This window comes from Thermobia domestica, chromosome 10, assembly GCF_964235325.1.
Source record: "Thermobia domestica chromosome 10, izTheDome1.hap1.1, whole genome shotgun sequence".
NCBI lineage: Eukaryota > Metazoa > Arthropoda > Insecta > Zygentoma > Lepismatidae > Thermobia > Thermobia domestica.
Genome location: NC_137463.1, coordinates 3442231 through 3461151, shown reverse-complemented (window position 1 = coordinate 3461151; position 18921 = coordinate 3442231). Strand labels below are relative to the sequence as shown.

General features: G+C 37.6%; 1 protein-coding gene across 3 annotated transcripts in view; it reads left to right on the top strand.

Moving 5' to 3' along the window:
• LOC145662247 (glutamate receptor 1-like) overlaps positions 1-18921 on the top strand; it is a 1126308-nt gene that overhangs the window by 569960 nt on the left and 537427 nt on the right. For all 3 annotated transcript variants that reach the window (XM_081727625.1, XM_081727624.1, XM_081727626.1), the window contains exon 5: positions 11580-11712. In XM_081727625.1, coding sequence (XP_081583751.1) covers positions 11580-11712 — 133 coding nt within the window. The remainder of the gene's footprint in view (positions 1-11579; positions 11713-18921) is intronic.

The following is an 18921-nucleotide window of genomic DNA, read 5'->3' as shown; positions in this document are numbered from 1 at the left end:
CATGAACAACGATTTGATTGGACAGCGGTTTACTTCTTCAGAAGATATCGAAACATGGGTCTCTGACTGGATCGCTTCCAAGGATGAGGACTTCTTTCGCCACGGAATCCGTACATTGCCTGACAGATGGGCGAAAGTGGTCTCTAGCGATGGACAATATTTTTCTTAAGGTATTTATGTATTTTGTGTTTGTACTACAGCTTCAATGTGTGCGTACCAACCGCACGAATTAATTCCTAGACCAAATACGTACTTATTTCGTCACTGAATTGGCGGTAAAACAGGGTGACCCAGTGGGAGAAAGGGCAGTGACCTTGACTGGCGGGTGTACACTCATGTCCAAAATGATTGTCGCATATCTATAACTGTCTTCTTGTAAGAATATAATTAGATAATGATTTTGAATAAGCATTAAGTCTAAAAATGTTAAAACCTTTAAAAAAAACTAAATTTGTGTGATTAAATCTATTTTTTTCATTTTCCTGCTGTAGTTATTTTTTTATCTCCTGAGAACGTGTTCAGATTTGCCGGGTTTTCGGATTTCTGGGGTTCGGATTTGAGGGGTTGTACTGTATTATGAGTTCACCATCCCAAGAATAGATTTGTGTCCGCCGTAAGCCCTATATTAAAACCGGAAATGGTAGAAATGTACCATCTCTACTTTCAATATTGATCACCAAGAAACACAAGCAGTAGGCGATAGTGAAAAATGACTTTTAATTTGAATTTAGTGTAACATAGATATATTCCGTTTACACCCTAAATCTATTGAAACAGGAAGCAGGCCTACTAAAGCTATCAATTCGATTTTTATTTTGGATTTGTTTAGTTTGGATGTCTACTTTAGTTTTCCAAGTTAACTGCGTAAATAACCTCGTTTTTTTTTTCTAAAATACTTGTATATATTTTTTGTTTGTTCTTTCTAAATTGTACAGAAACTTGTACAAAGACTGTTATTTTCGGTAAGTATTTATAATTTTCTCTACGTATGTGCTTTTTTAAAAGTACAATTTCATCCCCATCTGAAGATGAGCGGGACACAGACAAGGGCGCCTATTTCTCTGTAAATTTTGGGGGGGCTCATTCAGATGCAGAAGGTATATATATATATATATATATATATATATATATATATATATATATATATATATATATATATGAAGATTTTGAGACAAATTGCACTCAAGTTATGCCAAATATTGTATATTCATAAATACAATTTGGTGCTTTGGGGGTGCCCGCCCCTCTCCCTCTCGGCGCCCCAGGATCGACGCCCTTGACCACAGAAGGTAATGCCTCCTCTTGGGCTATGAATATTTATTTAGATATTTGTAGTTTATTTTGGAGATGAGTAAAAGGATTTATTTATTTATTTATGTGTTTGGCTGGGTACAATATGAAATTACAAAATGCAAAAATACAGAACAATACAAAGTAAACGAAGAAAATGTATCTTATAAAATCTATTAAGTGCTGAAGTACTGAAAACATTTCTTAATTTGATGGTAATAGTTCAGAGAAGAAATCCATGAGTATGGCGAATTTGCTGAGCAGATATGGGGCGGCTTTCAGCTTTGGCATGTAGGAGCGTAGTGTGTGTACTATGTTGGTCAGGTTTAAATGCTTCAGAAATTTGAAGAAGTTCTTTAATAATTTGAATGATGTCTTTAGAAGATGAGTTATCATCAGGAGACGTCTTCGGTGTTGAAGCTGTGATAGTGCGTCATATTGTATGTAGGCTCAGGTCTTGAATTGAATGTAGCAGCGGTGTCTTGAAGAGGTGCAGAATGTGAGATTGGGCTTCCGGGTGTTGTTTACCTTTTGGCTTGTAGAATTTGTTACCGGTATATTCACGGACATCAGGAATAATTAGCAGGAAGAGTGCCTTTACAGTTGACACATTTCGATGGTGTGTCTCTGGTCTTCTTTTAGCATTGGTTCGTCCAATGAGAGCCGGCGCACTTAACGCACCGAGGCAGAGCTTGGCAAGTTGCTTGCGACTGCCCAAGTCATTTGCATTTGAAATTTTGAAAATAATGTTCCTTTCGTATTGGTTCTATGCAAACCTTCATTTGGAGCAGTAAGTCTTATTTGAAGATTCAATTCACGAATGCATTGATAATACCGTATTTTATGTAATGTATTTGCTACTTAATGAACTAATTTATACAATCTTCCTTAAAGATCGTAAGAATTGATAATACCTCTTTACAGATTACCATATGTAACAGGAATACATTCAAAATATATTCACATTTAACAAGTAATTACTTTTATAATCTTAAGCGTGAAAGTTAATAGATATATTAGTTTGTCATACCATAATATGAGTTTTGATGGAAGAAGTGTAGGCAGCGTCACCTATCATTTCTTCTGTGCAGTTTCTTTTTCACTGAGATATCAAAGCCATGAGTCTTCTCTTTCCCTCCCATCTAAGAAACGTAATTTTTAACTGTCGCTGTCACTGAGATCCTTGTCTGTAGATGACAGGCCAGCCTCTTGAGATAACATTAAAGTGTCACACGGCAGAGTTTACAGGATAAAAGCAAAGAAACGCAAAATAAATAAAACATTTTCGTAAGTCAGGCCACGTATAGGCCTACACTATACGCAAGGGAAGGGTTACTTTTTTTTTTTTTTTTTTTTTGCACGATAGTGAATCTTGTCTTAACATACTTGCGATTAACACTAAAATTGAGAGCGTCAAATAGATTGCTTTTTGGTGCAAGTTACCGTTTTAAGGGGCATCAGTTAGCACTTTGCAGCAGGGGTAAAAGTGGATCTGCAAAAGTAGGGGGACGCATGACGTAACACCGTTCCCCATGCCTATATTTAACCATTGATTTTTTTTTAGAAAGTGGGGAAACGTCATGGACATTTATGGATGCGGGGGGATGGCGTTCTCCTGCGTACCCCCTCACTTCTACCCCTGCTTTGCAGACACATTATAAATCTGTACTAAGGTATTGTGTAGACCTATACAAGAATACAAGAGTCATTTTATTCACAATCACCATTAGCAGTATTAACAACAGATGCACCAGATATAGTTTTTATAGTTTCTGTGCTACAAATGTTAATGAAGAACAAATGTACAACAGTTTTAGGTGGAGAATGTTTTAGCATACGTAAAGAAAATATATGAATTTCATAGCGGAAGTAAGTAAAATATATAGGGATTGTCCAAAAATTAAAATTGTTATAATCTGATTTTTTTTTTCATGTAGAATGGAATATTCGTATTATGGTATAGGGTAAGTGATCCATCACCATTTGCGTATGAAAGATAATGGCATAATCAAAACGTCATATTTTGCCTGAATTATTAACAATAATTGAATAATGAGAATGTAAATAGAATGAAAATGAACATAAAATAAAGGTCATAAGTACGAAAAATAAATGTAATCGGGGATAAAGAAAAACGTCAAAATCAGGAAAGTCCAAAGATGGGAAATAAGTTCGAACAGTGAAGCAGGCCCGTATCCACGGGGAGCTAGGGGGGCTGGCTCCCCACTAAACTTTGGCTGGCACCCCTAAAAGTTTTCACGGTAGGCTTGCAAATGAGTTATAATATGGTGATGAAGTATAATATGATTGCGTCGGGCCCCTAACTTCTACTGCCCCCCCCCTAAATTTTTGGGTTGGCTATGGGCCTGCAGTGAAGGAGGGCTAGATACCCAGACGGGGCAAAAAAGATGGAGAAAAGTGAAAAATATATAATGAAAAAGAGAAAGTGTAAAGAAAAAGTGGATGTATGTATATACTGATATCTGTAATTATAATAAGGAGAAAAATGCAAATGTAGTATAGATGTAAAGAAATTCCGCTTGACCCCCTTTCTCTAGAGAGCACCACAGGAACATGATGTGTATATCACTGCAAACCCTAAGCTACAACTCAATTCAGGAGTATAGTTAGGATTTAAGAATTAGATTTCTGGGCTTTCGGCATCTAGGCCATGTTAATCGGTCCCGTGTGAAGGATCATGTCCCTCGGAGAGCTCACTATCCGGGGAAAGGGCCTGGGATCTATAAGTTAGGCATTTAAATACTAACCCACCCTCATTCAGGATAGCTGGCTTGAAAAACTTTTTACACTTTTTCAACCGAGTGACACCACCGGAAATCGAACCCGGGAGTATAAAGTGTATACTTCAATATCAAAGAGAGAAAACCAGAAAGATATTAAATAAAGGAATGGAACTACGTGGTAGTTAAAGCTAATCGAAAATAAAGTTTTCCAAATCTCGCGCAGTGATAGTAGAGAAGTGTATGTTTAATGGAAACATCCGAATGGAATTGCACAAATTTCTAAATTCTTAAAGAGTGCCACTAGAAATCTTTATTAGTAACAAAAAAGAATGACACTGAACACAAATAATCGGAGTGGTATATGGACAACGTGTAAGACTTCTACAATACATATTTTGGCCCAACGAAACAAAATCAAACTTTCTACCCAAGGGCGCCGATCCTGAGAGGCCGGGGGCCCGGGCTCCCCAAAGTTCATGTGGGCCCCCTAGTGTATTTATGAATACACAATATTTGGCATAATTTGAATGCAATTTGTCTTAACATCCTCATATATGTACCTTCTGCGTCTGAGTGGGACCCTGCAAATTTGCAGAAAAATCGGCGCCCTTGTTTCTACCTAGGGATGCGCACGAGACGAGTCGAGACAAAATTTTTCTGACAAAATTCGAGTCGAGACAAAGCTCTTCCAATAGAGAAACATATATTTTTCGAGTCAAGACATCGCTTTTACACCACATTTTCGAGACGAGACAGTCTCAATTCTTGTCTGTACCTAATGGAATAAAATGACAGAATGTTTGGAAGGGATAAGGAGTGGTTCGAGCTCCATATAATCGATCGTGTTCAATGTGAAATACCAAATATTTTGCACCTACTACTTTTTACTCACCTCCTATGTAATTAAAAATGAGCGGCAAAACGTGAACGAGGAAGAGATGATTAGGAAATATGCGGTACGGTATTTTTCATAGTCGCTTTGACGTACGATTAGCGTCATACTAAACGTCAGACTACTGCAGGAAACATATCTTAGTCGAACTCTTTAGTATGACACTAGTCACGCGTCAGAACGGCTCTGCATAAGGCCCATGATGTTGATGTTTCCATTATAATCTAGGATATAGACTATAGAAAGGGTGTGGAAACTAGAGTACATACTTAGTTGTTTGATTGACTTACGGCTAGACGTTTCATTAGGTACTAAATGTATATGGAAGGTGGATCCGATCCATATGAGTTCTCACCGAAAATGGTTAGCTTAAGTGTCTTAATTTGCGGGAAAGACGTTTTTAATTCCCGGTGTAAGTTCAAACACTAAACATATCACTAAAACGAACAGAAAATAATTGTTTTGTTGGTTGAAATTTATGTTGCTACTGTAATTCAAAATAATGATTATAACTTTTGATTACAAGAAATAGAACCAGCTTTTTCAATGTAACTTTTCTTTAATTCACATTGAAATCATGAAAGAAAATGAAACCATAGAAAATGGTATTATGAAACAGTGTATGAAAATTTCGTTATTTTAAGAATATTGGACCTTATTCTTAGTCGTTTTGACGTATGATTAGCGTCATACTAAAAACCTGACTACTATAGGAAACATGTTAGTCGAATTCTTTAGTATGGCACTAATCACGCGTCAGAACGACTCTGCATAAGGCCCATTATTACTTAACTTTTGCAAATTTTTATTTTATTATTATTATTATTATTATTTTGTCATGCATGTTAAATTTTCGTCCAATTTGCGCCCCTAGGCCCGGGTTTAATGGTAAATCGTGCTCTAACTGTAGTTTATGTGTGACATTTTTTCTGGCGTTACCATTTTCGTTTTCAAATTACACAAACCGCTTCAACGGACATCAATAAGACAAAACGAGAAATGAGCCTTGTGATTGCCGTGCCATTGGACTTTAATTGCTTTTATATTCTGGCAACCCTGTAAAGCATGTAGAAAACCAAGTATCTCCGTTGATCCAATTAACACACATAAATACAAGACCAACAACTTTAGTAAACAAATCAACCAATCAAGTTCAAAAGTAGCTATTCAACTCATCATATACAAAGCAAGTGAGACAAAAGAATGATGGAAATCACACAGCATGCATTTGTACTTTTAGTGAAATATTTCTTTCTTTCCTGGTAGCCCGAGAAAAATCTTAAGAGCGAGGATAACTCCCACAGTGTAAAGAGAATCCGAAGAAAGATAAAGTCAAATATTAACTCGTCTCTCTTTTGGACTCTATTAAGTCCCAATTGGAATTTCGATTTCCCCACCAAGATGACTTCATTACCACAACGACGCTCCTGCCATCTACAATCATTCTTTATAACACAGACAGGGAAAGGGAGCAACTGTCTTTTGGTTTTAAGAAGCGAAGCGGGCTGCCGTCATTTCGGATGCTAATCTACTTTCTCTCCTCTGCTACTTCCCATCTAAATCTTCTCGTGCTTAAGTTAAGAAAAAGAATGAAGAAAGTATAGAATTTAAAAAGATGCTTCAACAAAACCTAAATAGAGCTCTGTGTCTCAGATTTTACCTCTGTTTCAGTTCATTATATCCTACCTGTAACCAAAAGGAATTCTTAAATTGTAGGCCTACATCCACTGTAGAAGGGGCAACTGCCCCTCCCCCAAAGGGAAGCTTCCCGCCGTTCGAGGAGGGCCCATTTTAAGACAAAATTTTCTTACTCCATATACGATAAGAACATGAAATTATAAATGAAGCATCAATCAGGCTCACTACATTACATAAACAAAACAGCACACAAAAGGTATATAAAACAAAGATAAGTCGTGGGCCCATTTCAGTCGGAACCCTAGAAATAATATTTATTCGTATGGCTCAGATTTGTCAATATTGTCCCCTTAATTAATTTGTCATGTATGGAACTTGCCCAGGGGTGTAACTAACGGCCCCGCAGACCTTGCCGTACGGGAGGACCCACAGACTCCGGGGGAGGGGGGCACAAAGAGTAAGAGAAAGATGGAAAGAAGGGGCCGATTTTGCGGGATGGCCTACGCTATCTTAGTTATGCCACTGAATATACCCATTATCCCATTTAAGTAGAACTGAAAATCAATTAAGGGGCTTCTGCTGTCTCATCTAGGGAACCCAAATAACTTTTGCTAGGGGGCCCAAATATTAATGCTTGCCCTACTCCCAGAAAAAAATCGAAGTTACGGCGCTGGACGTATACAGGCTGGTTGAAAGGTCAGAGTATATTTAAAATTGCTTACAACTTTTTACATAATTCAAGCTTGCATTCAAGGACACCGATTTCTCCGTAACTTTTGTGGTGGTGGGGCTTCAGATATGTGTTTGGTTGCAGACAATGGTCTAAGAAGGCATATATGAGGATTTTAAGACAAATTGAATTCAAATTATGCCAAATATTGTATATTTAAAAAAATACATATAACAATAAAAATATATATTCGTAAAAATACATGGAGGGCCGTACAAGCAGCGCCCCCCTCCCCCCCGACGGTCTTGGCTGTGCAGAGCGGAGCAGAAGCGAAAGGCCTAAAGGAAGGCGGGCCCTCAAATACTATGGACCAAATAATACAAAAGATAACTAACTAACTCCATGGCCTATGGATTCCTGAGGTTTAATGCCGCGTTCACAAAAACTCTCCACTGACTTCTATCTTTAGCTTACTGGATCCAGTTTCTACTTTGTATTCCTATATTTCTGCGCAGTTCATTTTAATATTGTCCTCCCATCAGTGCCTAGGTCTTCCTAATGGTCGTTTTTCGATTGGTCTTCCAGTTAAGACTTTGAAAGTGTTCCTACTTTCTTCCATCCTAGCTACATGATCTGCCCACCTAAGCCTCCTAAATCTGATGACCGTAACAATGTTTGGTAAACCGTATAAATAATGTAGTTCCTCGTTACGAAGTTTCTGCCATTCCCCATTCCCGTTTCTCTTCGGTCCGAATATTCGTCTCAGAATTTTATTCTCAAATAGTTTGTCTACGTTCGTCCCTCGGAGTAAGCTACCATATTTCGCAAGCATTGAGAACAACAGTCATGATTATCGTTTTATATATTTTAAGCTTCAAATTCTTCGACAGAATTCGCGACGACAAGAGATTTTGAACTGAATAATAAGACGAATTCCCTGCTTTTAGTCGACATTTAATTTCTCCGTGAATATGATTTTCCTCTGTTAATATTGATCCTAGATATTTGAAAGTATTCACTTTATCAAAAGTATTACCGGTATTTAGTATTTTAACGCATCCATAATTTGGTGTATTACAATTCCGACGAACTTCCATGTATTTAGTTTTCTCTGCATTTGCTTCTAAACCCATGTCCCTGCAAGCGTTTAATAAGACCTCTGCATTTCTTTCTATTGTTCTCCTATCATCCCCTATTAAATTTACATCATCAGCATACAACATATCCTGGTGAATACCATTCAACTCTAGGCCCTTGGTTGCTATCTTTGATTTTCCTTATAGCATATTCCAGGACAAAGTTAAAAATAATGGCGACAACGCATAATAATGCAAAAGATGGACAATAAAAGTCACAAGGAAGTGAAAAGTATGACACAGAATAGGGAGAACGAAAATATTGCGTCAAAACAGTTAAGAGATTCCTGATGAAAAAGGTTAAGAACATATCTTCGTAGGAAAGTGACTTCAAAATTAATTCAATATTCTTGCAATTAAACCTTTTGTTATAGAAGTCAGTTTGTGAAATCAAAGAACGGGAAACTCTTTAGCTTTTGTAACTCTAATTTTCTTCCTGAGATTTTAATATCTCTAGTTTAACGTCCTACGATTATGCCCTTTACGCTGAAAGAGACAGACAATTAATGAAACTGAATGATCATGAAATATTTCATAGAATGATAATGTAGGAGGAAACAGAAGAAGCTCCCGAAAATCCATGTACACAATGTTTCCACCACAAACTCACATGGTTTGGGTTCGAACAAGGGACACCGCACCATAGATGAGCGCTTTACCATTGCCCGTTCCTCTACAACGGAGAGTTTCATATTTTCGTGCCTGTGTTTATTCTCCGACTACAGTTTAAGCAACAGTGGTTTAATGGATGTACACTTTCTGTTCTGTGTTACTTTTTTACTGTTTTCCCATTATAAGAACCTTGTTTTCAGTAAAGGCAAGTTTAGTTTACTTTTTATGTAGTTGATATCATTGGTGTTAAAGTTTGCCTTTCCCAGCAACGTTGGAGAGCACCCTCGAACCGCCATACAACCTGGTAAATGAGCTGTCACATTCAGCAGGTCCTAGGAGACTTTTCGTACCTTGTTCCTTCCTCACTCCCCACACGACCGCCCGCACACACACACAACGAAGGCTTAGCATGTCACAAAACTCCGGCGGATATTCGTTTGCCCCTGGGACCAGAGATTATGGTGGGATTGTGCTTCTCGAGGGAACTGAAGTTCCTTCTATCCTCATAGTTCTTAATAAAGCTTCAAATTCCGAACGGCTCTCTTGTGCAATATCAAAACCCTCACCTCCCACAACACATACGAGCAGCTCTTTTAAAATAAAAGATTCTCTCTGAGGTATAAACTTTTGCAGTTTATATGACGAAAGCTGGTTGGTTAACTGGAGATACATTCTCCTATGAGGTCATCGAGGTGGACAACCGACCTGATTGAGTGCGGTGATGACTGAAACAGCCTTTTTCGGGTCAGATCATTTCGCTTCGAGAAAGAGATAAATTGTGATGTATTATTACTTTTTGTGGCATTCTGCTATGTTTCTCAACACCTACTGGTCTTGCTGCGACCTTTAGAGAATAAGCTAGTTTGATTATACAACATTATACCAATGAAATGAAAAAAGTTCTCACCGGAAAAGAATATGAACTAAATCAAAATCCTCCTTTAGAATTCCTCAAGTATACTCTGCAATTCATATTATTTCAAAACAGTTTCAAGTCATTTCAATCAAATCATTTTGTTCAGCTCAAGGATATATGTCAAGTAACGTATGTTCCATCCTTGCAGAGTATTAGAATTAAACAATAATGTATGCATCAATCCAAAATGTGTAAACGATATCTTGCTATCAGAGATAAAGTGGGTCAGTTGGTCAATATTTATGAGTGACTCGTGGGTCATGATTTATCAGTGGGTCAGTGACCTATGAGTCAACAGAACGTGACCCACTACAACTCACCACCCACCGTGACCCACTCTGACTCACCGATCCCTTCTGCTGAATGAATTGTAGACAACGTCTCCTGAACACTGGTGAATTTGTTTAGGCACGTTTTACCTTCAAGGTCTCGATTTTCTTCCTTTTTCATTTGTTTTTGTTTTAGTTACCTGAGAGGAGTATATGTAACTTGTAAGTGAAAAAACTTCAAACACTTTTGGATATTGATATTTGTAATTGTAATAATAGCAATAGCGAACTTGGCTTTCGAGACACAATCGAATTTTACAGTCCTTTTTTTCCCTTTACGTTAGCCTTACGTTGAGAATTTCGAATATCATCCTATTTTCCACAGAAAAGTATCTGCAATCTTAACAAGGAGATAATTATGTATGAAAATTAAATTGAAATTCATCGTAATATGACCCATGACAAACACTTCGCCATTTAATATCGCAAAGGTTAGATCTAACCGGTATGGTAACAGATCGGTGCTTGAGCGATTGATCGTAGAAATTCAAACTCCGATTAGTGATAATTTCAAAGCCTTGTTTCATTACAATTGTAGAATCTTTATTCAGTTGAAAGAAGAGCGTGGATCATGGGTTAGAGACACTGGCGTCTTTGGAATGTAAACTTTGGGGGGGACATCAAAGAAAATGATTTAAATAGTAGTACCTAGCCCAACTTGTTTATTTATCTGTGATTCCATTTGTAACCTTTTTACTTACCTTCACGGACTCTCTTTGTTATAATCGTTTCATAGCCTGAATATTATATTCTAAATAAATATAATAATTATTGTTTATATGTTATTCTGTCGTTCGTAAATAAATTAAATTAAATAGAATATTGAACATTTTGTACTTCAAAATATTGGGGGACGCGTCCCCCCTGTCTCCCCGCCAGAGACGCCCATGGTTAGAGATAATGACGATAGGTTTTGGTGGATGATGGTTCAAAATGGGTGAAAGTAGATAGTAGGTCACGGTGGATCATGGTCAGAAGGGGTCCAGAAGGCTGTGGGTCACTGTGGGTGGTGAGTCAGTGGTCACGGGTCAAGTTTTCATTGACCCACGCCATCTCTGCTTGCTAATGGCGTTAGGAGAACCTTGATGAGTGTATACTTTAGTACAGGTTTGAACTTAATACGTTTCTTGGTTATCTTTAATTTTTAGGTTTACAAGATTTTTTTTTTTTTTTGCTATTTCCTTGTAAACTACGCATGAGTATTTACAGTCATCCAATCATTTTTCAGCTCAATGAAATGCATCAATTGGTGTACATTTCATTTTTGGACATTTGTTTCGCTGTATGTTAGAATTTATGACTTAATATGTATTGTATGAACTAATATATTTATAATTAAATGTATTTTTCAGGTCTTCTACGACTCCAGCAAATCTATCAATCCCTTCGTCCAGGAAACATGTCTGTTCAAGTGGAGATGGTCAAGAGAATCCAAAATGTTTCAGACGCGATTGACTTCTTACACAACTTAGAAGAACTTAGCAGGTTCGTCTCAGAACCTTTTCACTAAATGAATTGTATGAGCCTTATGCATAGTCGTTCTGTCGCTTGATTAGTACCATATTAAAGAGTTCGACTAACATAAGTTTTCTGCAGTAGTCAGGCCTTTAGTATGACGCTAATCATACGTCAAAACGGCTCTGTATAAGGCGGTAAATGTTTTATTGTGATGCATGTCGAACATTTCTTACTTTGGTTCTAGAGGAAATATTTAGATTACGTAATTACTATGCATAATACTGTGCATGATATGAAGGTGACTTATGGGCCTGGATGTTTTTCGTGCTGAGCATGCGTCATAGTCGAAATGATATGGAGAAGCAGTATATTTATACAGTGCGAAAAGCAATAAGAGAAGTTTAGGTGCATGGCGTTGATTTTGTACGTAGGGAGTGTCGTTATAAACTCTTTTGAAGAAGAGAGCATGCATACTATCATAGCGTTGGTTGATATATTTGAATCGAAGGACTTCGAGGTGTGGGAAGATAATGCTGTTCTATAGTTCACGGGTTGGACTCGGTAATTTAATGAGGTATGCTAGGCGGAAAGCATGTCTTCCCATTATTAAGAACCTTTCGTAATGTTTTGCGCTTGCTGATATCCATGCGGTGAAGCTCACGTAAGAACGGGACGGAGGAAGACCTTATACGTATTAATGAGTGTAGAGAAACGGAGACTCCACGTTGTACCAGTGAGACTTTTAAGTAAATTCAGTCTGTTTTTGGCTTTGCTTTCGACCGTAGCGAGATGTGGATGCCATGTAAGATGGTGATCAAATGTGATACCCAAGTAGGTCACTGTTTTCGAGTGGTGTATGCCAGCATCGTTTACTATAAGGGCAAGACGAGCTGGGTTTCGATGAACTCTTGATAGACGTTTTGGTGGGATAAAGACTATTGCCTTACTAGCGTTTACTGTCAAGAGCCACGTCCGACACCAGTCGCTAAACCGACGAATGGCTTCATTCATCGCAGTGTTTATTTGGGAGTTAGTCGTAGCTAAGACCAAGAAAGCCGTGTCATTTTCATACTGGAAAGTGTGGACATTAACAGGTAATGACGGCATGTCAGTGACTTAGAGCAAATATAAAAGTGGCGATAAGGCTGAGCCTTGGGGGACGCCACTATGAAGGCGTCAGTGTATGAATATAGGATAGCATACACTGTAATTGATGTAGATGTAAGCCAGACGGTTGGTAAGAAAGTTATAGATGAAACGGATATATGTGATAGGAAGACGGAAAGAGAAAAGTTTGAAAAGAAGTCCCATGCCCCATACTTTATCAAATGCCTTTTCAAAATCAAATAAAACTAAACAGGAGGCCTCGAAGAATTATAATGATTAGTGATCATGTTGGTGAGCCGAAGTAACTGATCGTTAATACTATAGCCTGGTGGAAAACCGGCTTGATGCAAAGGAAATAAATTTTTCGCCATTAAGTGAGTGTGAAGTCGATTGACCAGGATGCATTCCAAAATTTTGCTGAAAGTTGGAGTTAATTGAATAGGCCGGTAGGATGACACGGTGTTGAGAGGTTTGTGAGGTTTAGCAAACATAAAGTCTTCCACTGGGAGGGAACATAACCTATGCGGAGAATGAACGTAAAAATAGCTGCTAGAAGGTGTAGTAAGACGAAAGGTGCTTCTATGACATGGCGATATGTAATTGAATCCAGACCAGAAGCAGTATTACGTTTACGAGCTGTGACGGAACGGATACCTGTTACAGTGAAAGGCGCAGTGAGAGGATGATCCGGCAACGTATGACTCATGTCCGGTTGAAGTTATGGTGAAGTCATGTTAAACCTGTCTGTGGGATGTCTCCGAGGAATGGAAGTTTTGGCTGGCATATAGACTGCAGATAGATTGCGAAAACATCTACCTTTCTTTATTTGTCTGAAGAGGTTGATCATTGTCTATTAGAGGATAAGCAACGGAGTTCATACGACCGGTAGGCATATGAAAACGGGGCAAGTATCTGGATGGATGTGCAGTATCAACCAAAGTATTACAGGCTTTTGTTCACTGACGGAGTTTATAGGCTTTAACATAATTGTAGACTGTGTGACGATGTGAAGGTCTCTTTCTGTTTACTTAGCTCGTCTTATTCCACAATGAAGATGAGATCTGCTCGCGCTATAAGTTAGCAGGTGTCACAAAAGTATTATAATTAAATTACACCATGATTTTCATGGGAAAGTGGTTTAATCTAGGGGAAATGACAACATAAAATTTAAAATATTTAAGTTTATTACATAACTGAATTTGAAGTATACAACAACATTTAGTTGAATTATTCAATAAAGGTGATTTGATGTCTGTTAGTTCATTGATAGTTAAGTACATTAATATAGATTGATTAACAGGTTGGACATTCAAGTATATATTATAGATGGAAGATGAAATACGAATATGCGACTTTCAGATCTCAATCTTGAAAGTTTTACTATAGGCCGATGAATCATTTTATAGTACTACATGGCATTTCTTTACTTGAAAGTAATATTGCAACAAGTGCTTGTACATACCTTGTATTAGAAGTCTTCTAACACTTTGCAACTTGGCGTCCCGAATGTCTGAATTTCGATGCTCCTAATCTTTGCGCCTCTGGGCGTCCGAATCAATCATTGAGACCTTGAGGTCCCTTTTTATTATTTTACGAGGGACACACCCTATCCTCATATCAGTCAGCATTTTCTTTTCGTCAGATCCACAAATATGGAAACTTGTTGCTCTTTTGCATTCTGATTGGCTATTAGCAAGGAACCGCACCCAAATTACATAGCGTGATTCAGCACACACGTGGATAGCGTGACTGTTACCACCGGAAGATTTCAATAACAGGATTTCTAGACTTATCCACATCTATCTATGACTTGTTCATAGATTCTTAACTATTAACCAAAATTTCTGCAAATGCGGGGTCACTTTGTCAAAATCGTGACGGTTTATCCTGTTAGTAACCAAGCATAACCTTCAACAAATAAACATCCTACGAATTTTGCGCAGTAAAAGCAACCACAGTCACCTTCGAGGTTTTGCGTATTTCCTTTTTCTGTTGCTAGCTTGTGACAAGCTAAAAGAGAAAATTGTCTTGTAAAACGCACATTAATCCAAAATAGCCTTTTTCAATTCCTTTAATAAAGAGCAATGTAACCATATTTTTGAATCCAGCGTCACAACTGTACGCTGAAATTGACGATGTAAGCACAATGACTCTGGATTTCCTGTAGGTTTGATCTCTGTAGAGTAGTCTTGAGCATCTGATATGTGATAAATAATAGGCGGTAGGGTTGGATGAAAACCATGGATTGTAGTAGTCGATATAAAACTCCTGGTTGCGTCTTGGAGTGCTCAGGTTATTGTATCGAGAGAATTATAAAGATCCTCCTCCGTTTCTGGTAGAGCTGGGTTTTCAAAAGTTCTATTGAGACATGTACGATATCCCGTCCAATCGGCTTTATCAAAGCCTAATGTTCTGCGAGTGACGGGAGGTAGCTGTGGTGATGTACGATATAAAGATGCGAGTGATAGCTTGTCGGGAATATGATCACTACCAAAACTGTGAGATTACAACGTGCGGAGAGATTGGCAGCAGTAATGACAATATCCCTAGTAGTGTCGTATATTGAGCGTTTAGGATAAAGCAGATTATGGAACGTCCCGGTTGTTTTTGTTCAGGGCCGTAACTTGTGGGAGGCAGGAGGGGCAACTGCCCTCCAGGGAAGTTCTCTGCCGTTCTATGGGGACCTATTTTAAGACAAAATTTTCTTACTCCATAGACGATACGAAGATGGCATTATAAATGAAGCATCAAACAGGTTCATTACGTAACATAAACAAAACAGCACGAAAGATAAATATAACAAAAATGAATCATGGGCTCATTTCAGTAAAAAAAAAATCTACTATTAGGGGACCTAGAAATAATATTTATTCGTATGACTTTGAAATTTGTTAATATTGTCTCCTTAATTAATTTGTCTTGTATGGAAAGGGCCAACAGGCTCCGGGAGCCCATAAAGAGTAAGACAAAGATGGAAAGAGGGGCCCAAGAATTAGAGAAACAACTTTTCCTGGGGAGCCCAAATACGTGTATTAATGCTTTCCTCCCCCCAGAAAAATCTAAGTTACGGCTCTGTTTCCGTTGCAATGAAGCCGAGAAATTTCTCCTTTTGGCGGGCCGTCGAGTATGGGAAATGATATCTGGCATGATAATGTAGGTACGGAAAGTGTCTGAAATATATTGAAAGAAATTGAGAGGAATGTAGTGGCCAGAGCTGATATAAATGGTAGCCAAAGTTACATATAATTCTTAGGAATAGAGAGTAGTGATTACGTATTCCGGTAGATTTCATGTTGGCAGAGAAAGTTGGCGATAAGCGATAGTGGGAGAAAACCCAATGGCGACTCCACCATTTGCACGGCACGTGGACATGGTACTGTCAGCCCTGAGCAGTGTAAAGCTGGAAAATTTGCAGTTTTGAAATGGCTTTAGATGAGTTTCATTCAAAAAAAAAAAATGCGTTGACATATTCTTCTAGTAGTACCGTAGTTATTCGAACAGAGGTTTATCAGATTGAATACATCGTATGTTAAGAAACAAGAAAACTAAAGCCATAATGATCGGTATAGAGTGTGTGAGGATTTTAAAAGCTAGGTTGAACGGCGATAGCATAAAAGTAAGCATATGAACCTGAATATGTAGCATTAAAGGTAACATGAAGAAGTGCCTGAGCTGCAAGTTGGATTTGTTGGAGTACATATTGTCGTTGAAATGCATGAATATTCTGCATTGCTACAGTGAAAAATGCAAGAAGCTGTTCGATAGTGATAAGTTGGTACACTGTGGTAATAGGCGGAGATTCTGGGGGTTTTCTAGGGGTTGTCCCGTTTTCTCTCACTTTCCCCATTCCACCATTCCATTCTTTTCTCGTCATCACGGTCTCCTTTAGCCCAACCGGCATAATCATGAGACATAAAACTTAAAGATTTCATTTAATTTTTCCGAACTTAACTCCTGATGCCCTTAAATTCCATCATATCAAATGATCTTTCAAAAATGTATGAAAACATACACTCTTATATGCTTTATTATTATATTTTTAAACGTTACTTAATTATGATTCTTTTATGGACTTCAAATACCAGCAGCCAAAACACTAACATCTTTCATATTTTGTTTTGTTTTGATTTTGAGTTTATCGTCCCTTTCAGCAGCCAGGCTATATGAGATCTGGATCCACAGCTTAAGGTGGGATCCGCACCAAATGAGCTTCCTTCGGGAATCAAACCCGGGTCTTCACACCAAAGGCACCTACGATGTTTGATCTTTTAAAACTATTACGGTTGACTAGGGAAACTTGGCCAGGGGCATATAATGTTGCCGAAAACGAACGTAGAGAATCTTCCTATTGGTAGATTAATTTTCTTAGTCGACATATGCTCCGTGGAAGAGTCCTACTATCTCCGAAGTTGTGAAATCCTCTAGTTGTTACTTGCTGTGAATCCTTACGATGTTTCCAAACTTATGGAAATAAATATTATAGTTAATGTTTTATAACTATCTATCTATCTATATCTATATCTATATCTATATCTATATATCTATATCTATCTATCTATCTATCTATCTATCTATCTATATCTATATATATATATATATATATATATATATATATATATATATATATATATACTAGCAGCGTTCACCCCGCTTCGCTGCGGTCACCCCGGAACGCAATAAACTTTGTTACTTAGATAATTTTTACTTTTTCGCTTTCAAGTGATATGATAAAAACCATAGTAGATTGCAGTAAATGTTAACATTATATCGCCTGTCATTTATGTTAACCCGCCGAGTGACACGGTCATGCGGGTTGCATATAAATACGTTTATTTTTACCTATGATGAACTAATAACAAAGGATTTGTACGTTATGGACACTTGAATGGTCAATTATCTCAAGACACTGGTAATTAAAAATTAAAGTGATATGATAAAAACCATCTAGGGTCCAAATCCTAATAACCCCCCAAAAATGAAAGAAATTGGTTCAGCCGTATTAGCGTGATGAGCGGACAAAGGATTTTGTACGTTCTCTTTATATATATATATATATATATATATATATATATATATATATATATATATATTGTTGATATGTATCCATATGGAAAAACAATAGTTGATAAGTGCAATCACTCCTGAATCAGAAATTACATGCAGTTGTATGTTAAAAGACACACAAGTGTGTGCACTATTCGTTTGCTTGTAAATAAATGACTAGGGAACATGTTTATTGTGTGTGTTGTTTTTTTTTTTTTTTTAACTGGTCACCATGAAACCTTTGAAAATACGTATAATTAGGTATGGTATTATGGTTAGTAATTTAATCCCTGCCATAATTATTATTACAAATAGTGTAATGTCTATGTTTCGGAAAGAATCTTGAGTAGAATTATGTAATGATTACGAAAACAGGTTAAATTGTAAAGGAAAAATATCATGTCATCTTTTCATATATTGTACAATCTTGTAATGGCTGTTCTCCGTATACATCAAAGAGGTAAAATCCTGTTAAAAAATTGACCATTTAAGCGTGACTCTTTCAAACCTGATTTTCTTTTAAAAGCTAAGAAATATTTCCCCATTTGAAGAAGTTCCAAGGGATGTAAATAACATAAGCCATGTTACACTATCGGCAGCACTATCTGATATCCATAAAAGATACCAAATGTTCATTATTGGAGCAGATGGTTCTACCAATTTTTGACATTTCTTACAGCAGAGTGTGCACTAAATTTACTTCAGTAGGGCTCATTATAAATGCAGTTGGACGTATGGCATAAAAGTCTACAGTGCATAAAAGACAAGCTAACTTGTGCTAGGTGGTCACTAAAAAGAACAAATGGTATCTAACCGAGTCAGGGCAGGAGTACAGCAGGGGGCCGAGCGGTACCGAGGGGTGTGTCCGTAGGTTGCAGGCGCGTCAGCGGCGGGGGTATACAAATAAACGAGGATAGTGGAAGAGCACACTTACATATACAATACTTTCACTATCACTCAACGTTCATTTCATTATGCTATGTACTGACAGTATCACACTTTCATTAGTTCATGAAAAATGTTTCACATTGTATTTTATCTATAAATTTTCTGTTTGGTAGAACCGTCTGCTCGAGTGGACCCACC